The sequence below is a fragment of the Arachis hypogaea genome, chromosome 16 (genome assembly GCF_003086295.3).
Source record: "Arachis hypogaea cultivar Tifrunner chromosome 16, arahy.Tifrunner.gnm2.J5K5, whole genome shotgun sequence".
Taxonomy (NCBI): domain Eukaryota; kingdom Viridiplantae; phylum Streptophyta; class Magnoliopsida; order Fabales; family Fabaceae; genus Arachis; species Arachis hypogaea.
The window spans coordinates 52,457,371-52,469,583 of record NC_092051.1 but is presented as its reverse complement, the minus strand read 5'-3'; the positions used below and the strand labels follow the sequence as shown (position 1 = coordinate 52,469,583).

At 39.5% G+C, this 12,213-nt stretch overlaps 1 protein-coding gene across 1 annotated transcript; it reads right to left on the bottom strand.

Moving 5' to 3' along the window:
• Positions 1-11,326: 11,326 nt before the first annotated feature.
• Positions 11,327-11,668, bottom strand: LOC112757089 (uncharacterized). The gene has a single exon (XM_025805688.1). The coding sequence runs from the start codon at positions 11,666-11,668 to the stop codon at positions 11,327-11,329; it is 342 nt and encodes a 113-aa protein (XP_025661473.1).
• Between the last annotated feature and the right edge of the window lie 545 nt (positions 11,669-12,213).

Sequence of the window (12,213 nt, the reverse complement as noted above, 5' to 3'; positions counted from 1 at the left end):
AAGGAAAACGCCAACATTAGTGGAAAAGGTGAACGCCGCTAACGTTTGCGAAGCAAAGAAGGACCCACGTTAATGGCCACGTTAGTTATACTAACATGGACATTAACGTAGGCAAAAATCTCACCCGGCAGCCTGACCATGCCTTCTTCAAACAAGAATAACTTGAGCCACAACGCTCCAAATGAGGTGATTTCAGTGGCATTGGAAAGTAGGATTCCAGATCTTTCCAAGCATATATGGCACTACATGGTGGAAACTAAATTTGAGGGAGAAAACATGCCCCAAAAGTGCAAAGATGAACATGGTATCAACCTGTAGTAAGGCCAGCTGACCTCTTCACCTTCCAAGAAATATAACTCGAGCTGTAGAGCTCCAAATGATACGCTTCCAAAGGCGTTGGAAAGTAGACATCCAGAGCTTTTCAACAAAATATAATAGTATGGGGTGGACAGTAAGTTTGAACTTCAGAACCTGGCAATATTCATCCCCTGATTGCTAACGTTATTGTGATTCACGTTTTCCAGTAACGCTAGCGACTATGCCAGCGACCTTGTCCACTTCAAAGGAGCATAATTTGAGTTACAAAGGTCCAATTAAGGTGATTCTAGTTGTGTTAGAAAGCTGACATTCAGAGCTTTCCAACGATATATAATACTCTATAGTGGGCATGAAAATGGAGCACAAACCAGAGGCATCTTTTAAGCCCCAAAAATACCAACTGGGTAGCAAGTGTGACGTTAGCCACACTAACTTCAGCACTAACGCCACACTTGTAGCATTAGTGTGGCTAACGTAAGCACTGACATTAGCACCTGGACCTCAACTTGATTCACTTTCAAGGACCACCCAACCTCAAGGAAGCAAGCCCACAAGTGTCAACCAATCAAGGCCACAAGACACATCTAGAATAGGAATTTTCATTTAATTGTAATTTACTTTTAATTTCATTTTGTAATTTAGGAGAGCCTATATAAGGGCCTTATTTTTTACATTCAAGGGGGACTGACATTCTGGAATTGGGAGATTGAAGAGGGGTCTTCGGACTCCCTCCCCTCACACACTTTTCCTTCTCTTTCTTTTCTTTGTACTTTTCATTTATGAATTTTGAAGTTTTAATTTTAGTTTTAATCTTCATCTTTACTTTTCTGCACTTTCTTTCTTTTCTATTTTGGTAGAGCAATGATCAACTAACTCTTTGCATTGGGTTAGAGAGCTCTATTGTGATTCAATGGATCAATTGTAGTTCTTATTCTTATTCTTCTTTCTTTTCTCTTGATTTTACTAGAGAGCTTTTGATCTTCATCCAATTGGGTAATTGTCTCGGAAGAGAAATTGCTCATACTTGGATTTCCTCTGAACCTTGGAAGAGGAATGAGGATATCATGCTAGAAATGCTCTCTCACATTGGATTAGGTTGGGGGTTGGATGGATATTGTGACATTTAATCTTACCAATACTTTGATCTATGAATGTGTGTGGTATAATCAGTGACCATACCTCATCTCTTCTCATGAGCAATTGGACCAAGGAATTGGCTATTGATCAAGATTTGAGAGATTGGATTGCCAAGGAATTGGGATCCAACCACTTAAGATTGCCAAGAAGATCAATGAATGCATTGATTGAGGAAGAGATGAGAATGAACTTGATCCGGAGGATTGCAATATCTCTTGATCCCAATGTTCATTTTATTTTTAGTTCTTACGTTTACTTTTCTTGCCATTTTATTTTTCTGCACTTTATAGTTTTTCCTTTACATTCATGAAATTTACTTTTCCTGTTGCTCATCACTCCTTAATGATTCGCCTGACTAGGATAATCAATGAACCATTGATTGCTTAATCCGTTAATCTCTGTAGGATTCGACCTCACTATTTTGTGAGTTATTACTTGACGACAATTCGGTATACTTGCCGAGGGAGATTTGTTGAGAGACAAGTTTGCGTGCATCATACGACGGGATTAGATCCACTAAAGAGAGGTAAGCAGATAAAGTTGGTATGGTATGTTGGTAGGAACAAGGTTTAGCTTAGTTTTATCTTAGTTTTAACTTAGAGTTCATTTGGAGGAACCAATGAGAAATGAAAATTTTGGTGAATTGTTAAAGTGCACAGACAAGTCGAAAGGATATAAATTAGTTAGCGAGATTTAGTCTTGAATTTGGCTGGGTTTGACATTTGATTTTAGTTATGATAAGTAGAAATTTATTAGTTGTTTAGTTTGTTTAAGGGAGGTTTGAATTGTATACGTTGATGGAGTTTTGAATGGAAGCTGTGAATGAATTGAATAATTAAATGCAGAATAAACAGTATGGTGGTATTGTGGATTTTTAGATTTTGTTGAATGAGTACAGAAAATGGAGAATAGAATATTTAGGTGTTAGAATGATTGAGTATATTATGAGTGTGATTGTGTGGATGGTACTAAAATTGTGGTTAGTATATGAACCATTGTTGGGTTTGAGTGATTTATTATAGTGGATTGAATTTGAATTGTTAGGCTTTTAAAGTGTTGGATGGTTGGAAATTGACGAATGAGTACTTGGAATTGTGGAAAATTGTTTAGGATTAGAATTGGTATGGTTGCGAATAGGAGTAGTAGAATGATGACCGAAAATATCTTAGGTTTTAAATACCTGAAAGGTTAGCAGATTAATTAAAATAATAATTTTCAGGAAACTAAATTTGAATTTGACTGTAAGATTAGATTGATTCCGAAATAGTTATGGAGATGAGTGTAGATGAGTAAATTGGATTTGGGTGATAAGTGAGTACAATTGTCGTGTTTGAAAAGTAACGATTGCGATACTTGATCATGATGACTTTGGGTCTAGATTGGAATAGGAAATGATTGAATTAAAAGACAGATTTGAAACATATTGAGTTGAAATGCTAATGTGGTATTGAGGTTGATTTGAGGGAGCTAAGAGTGAGAAGGATGACTACGACATAGGCTTGAATTTGATTAAGTCATGGCGTGGTAATTATGAATAAAGGCTGTAAATATGAATATAATTCGATGTTGAGGATATAAGCATAATTCATTTTGAACGTTAGTAAAGAAATGAGGAACTACAAGTTTAGGAGAATAACCTATGATTTGAATTTTGGGGACAAAATTCCTAATTAGGAGGGGAGAATGTAAGAACCGAATTTTACAATAAAATAATAAACCGATTAACTACAATAAAATAATAATTTAATTTTTCAGAATAGGTTCAAAAATATAGAAATGTTATATTGAAAATATAAAGGTGAAATTTAGATTCAGTAAATTTTTTCAAGCGAAAAAAAAAGTATTTTTTCACTGAAATATGCGTAAAAATGCGTATTGATAATTAGCCGGCAGTACCGGCTTAATATCAATCTGGTTCTACGTGAGAGTAATAAAAACTGTATAAAAACTTAGAAAAATATTTAGAATTAAGACCCGGGCACTAATCTTAAAGGTTTTGGCCCAAAGTGGGCCAAATAGACTAAAAATGCTAATAGGTCGGACCAGACCCAAATTGGGCCCAAGCCTAACATTATATAAGTTCATTATGAAGCCATTTCAGCTTCATAACATCCCAATCATAAACCCTAGCAGCTAAATAAGAAGAGGAAGAAGAACACTATTTACCCTCTCATCGAGCTATTCAATTCGAGCTAAACAAGTTGGTAAGGAATTCGAATTTTCTGGCCCAGTTCTCTTTTCCCAATAAATTCAAAACTTTGGTTTTGGTGAATGAGTGATTTTCGTGATTTTGGGTGTTTAGGTAAAATCTAGCACTTGATTGCTATTGGGTTTTGTCCCAATCAATATTGGATAAGGTGAGCATGTTCGAATCCCTTGTGGTTTTGTGTTTATATGAAACCCTGGGTTTGATTTGTGAAATTTTGTGTATTTGCTAGCTTAAATTGGTTGTGTGAAGTGTATTAGTGAATTGGTTGCTTGGAAGTGGACTTGGTGGCTGAACTCATTGAACTTGGTTGAGGATTTTGGTGTTTTGTGCATATTGGGAATCGACCAAGCTATGGTTTCAGTTTTCTTTATGTAATATGTAATGTTTCGTGACACTTAGGCTAGTAGCTTTAAGATAGGATTGAATGATGTGGTTGTATGATTAATTGCATGTAAATGTTATGGTTGATGATGATTTTGATGAAGGATGAAGGAGTTGTATATGGTGGAGTCTAGATATTGATGATTATGATGATTGTAATGATTGGATGAATCATGATGTTAATAATGGGTAATTGTTTATGTGTTAATGATTAATGATGTTGTTGTTGATAGATGATGAGAGATTAGAGAATTTAGGATGATAAGTTGATAAACAATGTTTGTGATGATTTAGAATGGTGTATACGTGAATTGTTTGATGGTTGAATTATTGATTATCTTTAAGATGGTTATATTGAGAAGGCATTAAGAAAATTAGGAGAATTTGATGTTTTGATAGCTAGAAGCTTGAGAAATGGTTAGAAAGTATTTACTATGAATATTTGAGTTGTGTTGAGTGAGTTTTGTTTGGTTTAGTTTTAGAAGTTTTGGAAAAACTAGAGAATTGTCACTTTTGGTAAAGAAAACCTATTTTTGGTGAATTTTGGCGGATCATAACTTAAGCCTCAGTTTTTGAATTTGATTGGATTTTGTTTTAAATTAAAGATGATTTAAAGAGATTTAAAGTGATATAAAGTTTAAGAAAAATGATGTTTTGTAGAGGAAGTTATGAGCGTCAAAGTTTTGGTACAAAAATCTGATTTCTGCAGCTTTAAAATTTTTCCAAGTCTGATACAGCATGCTAATAAACGAAAATTCTTATGCCTGTATAGAAATTAACAATGAATCCAATCGTTAGTATAGTCTAACCGACACGCAAATATCGCATCAAACAATTCTAAAATCTATGACCGAGAGTATTAGTCACGGGTCGTTCTCCCTAGGAATTGCCTTAGAATGCACATTATTGATTAGGAAGTCTTTTGTGGTTTTGAGAGTTGATGTAAGAATTTAAGCTAACAAATGTAAACAACAATTGATTAAGATAAAGGCCTTGGCTAAGGATGAGTATTGGAAGTTCCATCATTGTAGTTTCCTTCAATTGAGATGACAATTGATTATTGCTTCACCTAGTTAACCCCCTAATAACGGAGGAAAGTCAAATGAAAGTAACTAACTTGAGTCACAAGTCCTAGTCTAACCCTAAGGAAGTCTAGCTTTAGTGCACTCCAAGTCAATTAGCAAGTCTCAATTCCCAATCAACAATTGATATCCACTACTCAAGTGTCTCCAATAACTCAACCCCTAAGCCAAGTAAGAGAAATCTACTCCATAGCTAGGGTTATCATTTCATCAAATATTTGGTGGGCAATTATAGGAGACATGATGAAATTGAGAAAAAAGAATTGAATTAAAGCTATCTAATTCAAGAAATCATCAACAATCAAGCAATTGAATGAAATTCCTCAATTCATTAATCAAAATTCAAGGTAACAATGTCAAACCTAGATCCAAAGTGAGTGAATCAAAAGAACACAAATTGAGAGTAGGAGAAGAGCAGATCTACAACTTGTATCAAAGTAAAAGTGAATTAGCAATGGATCTCACCAAGAAATCAAAGGAGAATTGCAATGGAGAAAGTAAAATCCTAGAGAGAAGTAGGAGTTTCTCTCTCTAAAAACAAGATGTAACTAACTCCCCAAAATATCTAGAATAATGTCTCCTTTTTAATATCCCTAATCCTTGGTCTTCTTATGCTCTTCCCGCCAGAATTCTGCCCCAAAACAGGGCCTATAACTGCCTGAAATTGCTGGTCACATTTTCTTCTTAAAAAATCACGTGCGGCCATTGGCGCGTACGCGCACAGCACACGTACGCGCCTCTGGGGCTTTTTGCGATCCACGCGCAGGTGCGCAATACGCGCGCACGTCCAAGGATTTCTGGCCCAAACGTATAAGCGCGCCGGCTTTTCGTTTCGGGTCCATCGCGCCAGCTCTGAGGATGCACATCCACGCATACGCGTATGGTGCGCGCACGCGCCCATGTCCAAATTCCAAAACTCTAATTTTTCCATGTTCCTTCCATTCATGCATGCTTCCTTCATCCCTCTTAGCCATTTTTGCCCTAAAACTTCTGAAACCACTTAACAAACGGATCATGGCATCGAATGGTAATAGAGGAGGATTACGATATATCAATTCTAGTGCAAAAGAAGCATGTTTTCATCTATGAAGCAAAGTTCGGGAAGGAACACAAAATCATGCATTTTTATATGAATAAGTGTGAAAGGTCATTGATAAAACCCTCAAAATTCATACAAGATAAACCCTCAACATGGGGTTTATCAACCTCCCTACACTTAGACTATAGCATGTCCTCATGCTAAAGGAAGGAAAAAGATCAAAGGATCACAAGAGAATGAGACTCATGGATGCAATCTACTTACTTGAATGCAACTAGGGTGTATGCCACTATCCACTTGGGCAAAGGCAATTCAATCTTCCTAGAACATATATATATATATAGGCACATAGGGCAAGAAGATAGGCAATGCATGAACTCTACCAATTCTAATCATCAAAGTGAAATGTGCACAACTTGCATGAAGAACGCTCGTGAGAGCCGGGAACAAGGGATCGAGCTTCGAACCCTCACCGGAGGTGTTTGCACTCTATTTGCTTGGTGTATAGGGTTTATCACTCAATCCTCCTCTACTTCATGCTCTTCCAAATTTGTTCTTCCTCTAACAATCAACAATTGTTCTATGCATGCATACATATATCATGAGGTCTTTCCTTAGGTTGTAATGAGGTTAGAGTCAAGGTAGGGTTATATATTTGGCTAAGTGGGCTAAAAATTGAATCCTTTGATTGACTTAAGCTCCCCACCTAACCTATATAACATCATATACAATTATGTACTAACCTAACTACCCATTCCTCACTCTTTCACATACTCATGCATTTACTTTTGATCATTATCCATATGCATTGATTTGTCTTTAATTCTTATTTTGGGGCATTTTGTCCCCTCCTTTTTTTTTTCTTTTCTTTTCTTGCTTTGTTTGTTTCTTCTCTTTTTTTTTTCATTATGCCCCTTTTTTTCTTTTTTTATTTTGTCTCTTCTTTTGTTTTCTCCTTCTCCTTTTTCTTTCTTATCAACACATATGGTCTACACATTTGGTTAACACATGAGTATGTATCCACTTTCCAATATTTTTAACAAAAATAACAACATGCTCTTACCTCAACCAATGTCCCCCCCCCCCCGTTTCCCCACACTTGAATGACACACACACTCTAGCCTAAGCTATTCAAGGATTCAAATAGGGACATTCATGGTTTTCCGCTTTTGGCTAGTGATGTGCTAAAATTAAGAATAAGTGGGTTGAGCGTAGACTCAAAGTTGGTTGCAAAGGTTGTTATAAAGTAAGGTCATTTGGGTAAGTGGCTAAGTAAATTGATGTCCTCAATCATGTACATGCATTCATACATATAACAATGGACATATATAGAGTCAATCAAATTAAGGATGACAATCATAGAGGGAGAAAAATGCACACAAGAAGGAAGGTAAGTGGCTAGAAGATGTAGCCACGCAATTAGGCTCAAAACTCACTTGCTTGTGTTCTTGGCTCAAAATTCATGTTCCAAATTACATTCTTCAAACAAGCTTAGCATTAAAAATTTTCAAATTTGGTAGGGTTGCCCTAAAATTCTAGTTTCTTAGGAAAGAAGTCATTACTCTAACCAAGTGGACTTATTAAGAGATAGCTATCATGCAAAGGATGTCAAAAAATGAAAAAAAAATAAAAAACTAATTATGCAATCTATCCTATGGAGATCGGTCGACCGACTTGGCCACACTTAAAACTTATCACGGTCCTCCGTGCTATAAGTGATGCGCAATGGGCGATCGGCTCTGGAATGTCCATCATCTCCCTCATCACCGCTATCTTCACTTGAGGTTGCGGTGGATGTAGAGATATCCAGTTCCTCCATAGGGGAGGTGGCAACACTTAGAAGCTTCTTCACATAAGCATACCGGCATTGGTTTCGCCGTTCATAACAATCCATCTTCTTGTGAAGATACTCAAGGCGTTGGTGGGTTGACTTGGGTGGTGCGGATGAAGTAGCGGGAATGCTTATGGGAGTGGCCATGCCAAAGTTCTCGGTCCTCGCCGGAGGCTTGAGATATTTCCCGGTTGGAATAACATTACCATCAACCGGGATTATGGCTTTTCGATCCTTGGTCTCACGGTGAACACCGGCCGCTGCAACTAACTCGGTCACCTAGGCGGGGAAGGGTAGGTTACCCTTGGCATGAATACTTCCCATAGCTTGTCAAATGATATGTGGGATGTTGACCGGCTTCTCGATTAGGATGCACCAAACCAATAAGGCAAGCTCGGTGGTAATGGATGACCCATGGGTGCTCGGAAGCACATAGTGGGCTAAGATTTGGGCCCACACCCCAGCCTCCTGAGTGAGATAACGTGCATCAATGTCCTTGGGCCTCGGCCTCATTCTCCCTCGAATCCAGAATGATTCGGGTATGGCAATGACCTGGAGAATGGCATCCCAATCAAATTCATATTCGGAACGGGCCGACAAGATCTCTTAGTAAGCATCAATCCCATCCGTTAATGGGCCAGTTTGAGGCACTTTTTGAATGGCCTCCTCTGTGGCGGGAACTTGCTTTCTACGCATGAAAACCGATTCAAGAGAAGTCGAGTGGTAGTTGGAGTAAAACTCCACCACCCAAGATAGGTTGGCTTCCTTAGGTTGTCTCATGAGAAATCCCCATTGCCTCCGCTCGATGCGGGGCATCACAAACAGAACAACATGAGCCAGAGGGATATATAAAAAGAGGCTCCGCGTGATAATTCCTTTCAATCATCATAGGGTAGACAAGCTCACAGTATCGGTTGGGGAACTTGTTTGGGTCCCTTGGAGGGTTATCCTTCTCTAGTGCATCAATATTGACGATGCTCCTTGGCTTCTTGATGAGGGGTTTAACCGTAGTGGCCTTAGCAGCCCACTTCTTTGGCACCCTTTTTGTAGCTGGCGCCTTTTCCTTATCCCTCTTAATGACCATCCTATAAAAGTGGGAAAGGAGGAGACATTAAATTCAAGGAATCACTCAAAAATGGTAGTCATGCAAGTGAGAAAATAGGCCATAAAAGGATAGGTGTCTTAAAAACATGACAGCTGCAACATGTAACTAAGACAACATTAGAAACAATGGCAAGTCACTAGCATATGATGCAAGAGTGGTATAAGCATTCAATTGAGAGGCACGAGAAGCATACACTCAAACATCAAAATCAAGAAGCAAGTCGTAAGGGGTGAGCATGTAAGATAAGAAACATGAAGAATGATATGATCAATGCACATAGGAGTAAGCAAGTGAGTGAGAAAGAGCACGAATCGCAAGGCACTAAGTCAAATTTGACTCAAAAAGTCATGTATGCGTTTCATCAAACACTTGGTGTGCCCCCTTTAAGTAATGAACAAACAAAGGAAATGGGGCAATGTAGCCTCCCACAAAGCAATATCAATCATCCTAGAGCACCATATTTTGCAAGGAAATCAAATATAACAACCTAACCCTCCAATAGAAAAGAAATCTCTACCCATAACACCCATGAAAAATAGAAAAATAAAGACAAAGGCAAGCAAGCAAGTAAGTATAATCAAGAGGTTAACTAAGTAAAACAATTAAAGAAATGCAACTAAAAAAGGAAGAGAAAAGAAGTAAAGCAAAGAAAAAGTGAATGTAAGAGTACCCTGAGAAGAAGAGGGAAGTAATGGAGAATGTAGGTGAGAAAAGAGGAGGAGAATGAAGATGGAGAATGAGAGGAAAGAGAAAATGTGGAACCGTCGGAGGTGGTGGTCGCCAGAGGTGATGCCATCGGTAGAGGTGCTGAGAGAGGGTGGTAGAAGGGGTTGAAGAAGTAGGGAAGAGGAGACTTAGAGAAAGAAGATGAAAAATGAGAGCAAAAGGAATGAAAGTTTGAAATTTAGGCGCGCTACAATATTTCCGCATCGGAGAACCGGCGCGAACGCGCACGGTACGCGCATGCGCGGATGGGCAAGATACAGCGGGGACGCGGACGCAGTATATGCGCGTACGCGTGAAACGGGTGATATGTAAGTGTGTGCGCGAGCCTCAGGTGCGCTTGCGCGTGCGTCTTAGTTGTGCTCCCAGCACAATGTGGGCACAACTTTGGCTCAGCTCTCAGGAAAGTGTACCGGAAATTGCATTGACATGATCGGCGCGGATGCACACGGTGCACTTGTGCGCTGATGTGCATATCGTCCGAGGGACGCATGCGTGCCAGGTGTGCGCACGCGTGACTAGCGTTGTGCTTGGGGTTCGTCGTTGGTTCAGAATTGGCACAACTCTCTAGAAAATGAACCAGGAGTTACGAGTGGGGCGACTGACACGGACACAGCATGTGCGCTCCCGCGTCCATTCGCGAAGTGGCATAAGGGCGCGTACACGCCAGGTGCGTGCACGCGTAGGTCGCGTTAGGCCTTGGGCTCAGTGTTGGCTCAATGCGTGCATAACTCTCTGGAAAATGTACCAGGAGCTGCGAGTGGCCTAAGGACGCATACGTGCATAGTGCGCGCACGCGCCCCCGTCCTTTTTTTAACATGTTGAATGCATATTTATCAGGAATTCAGTGAGAAAACAAGCTAAAGGGGTCAAAAACACCCAAAATTCCAAGCGATACCTAAAGATGGGGTGTTTTCTACCCCACAATCAATCCACCTATTGAAAAATTAATGCAATTCTTCATGAACAAATTATCCAAGGCAGCCATAATCAAATCTAACTAAACAATTCTATAGCTAAGCAATCACAAAACAATGAAGAAATCAAGAATTATATACAAAAGTGGCAAAAAGATAGATATCACCATGGTGTGGTGTCTCCCACCTAGCACTTTTGTTTAATGTCCTTAAGCTGGACTTTCACTAGCTCGTTGCTCTTTGCCAAGAGGTGCATCTTCCAAGAGGAATACCTCAATCTCCTTGTTGCTTTTCATTTGCTCACCATGATACAACTTGAGACGGTGCCCATTGACCTTGAAGATATTCGGACTTGAGGGATGGCGCAAATGAGAGACCCCATAGGGTTCCGTTTTCACTACTTGATATGGGCCTTCCCATTTTGATCTTAATTTTCTGGGCAACAATCTCAATCTTGAATTAAAAAGGAGGACTAGATCACCGGCTCTAAATTCTTTACCTCTTATGTTCTTATCATGCACGGCTTTCATTTTCTCCTTGTAAAGTCTCAAGTTCTCATAAGCTTCAAGCCTCAAACATTCCAATTACGCTATTTGTAGCTTCCTCTCAACTCCAGCCCCGCCTAAACTTGGATTGCACTCCTTGACGGCCCAATATGCCTTGTGCTCTGTCTCCATCGGTAAGTGGCAAGCTTTGCCATAGACCAACTGAAAGGGGCTCATGCCAATCGGTGTCTTGTATGCCGTTCGGTATGCCCATAGTGCGTCGGTAAGCTTAGCACTCCAATCTTTTCTATTGGGCTTCACAATCCTTTCTTGTACACACTTGATCTCCCGGTTGGAGACTTTGGCTTGGCCGTTTGTCTGTGGGTGGTAGGCCGTAGCTACTTTATGTATGATGACGTATTTCTTCATTAGCCCTTCCATTCTCTTATTGCAAAAATGTGAGCCTTGGTCGCTCACGATTGCTCGTGGCGACCCAAATCTACAAATGATGTTATTTCTCACAAAGGAAAGGACCACATTAGCATCGTCCGTCTGGATGGGTATCGCTTCCACCCATTTGGACACATAATCAACGGCTAGTAGAATGTAGAGAAAACCATTAGAATTTGGGAATGGCCCCATGAAGTCGATACCCCACACATAAAAAATCTCGCAAAATAACATGGTTTATTGAGGTATCTCATCCTTCTTGGAGATATTACCAAATCTAAGACATTGAGATCAAGATTTACAAAAAAGAGAAGAGTCCTTGAAAAGGGTTGGCCACCAAAATCCACAATCAAGGATCTTTCTTGCCGTCCTTTGAGGTCCATGATGTCCACCTCTCTCGGAGGAATGGCAAGCTTCCAAGATTGATTGGAATTCGGTTTGTGGAATGCACCTCCGAATTACTTGGTCCGCTCCACATCTCCAAAGGTATGGGTCATCCCATACATAGTATTTGGATTTGCTTTTTAGCTTACCCC

Coding starts and splice junctions, on each gene's coding strand:
- LOC112757089 (XM_025805688.1), bottom strand. CDS start 11,668: ATGGAAGGGCTAATGAAGAAATACGTCATCATACATAAAGTAGCTACG.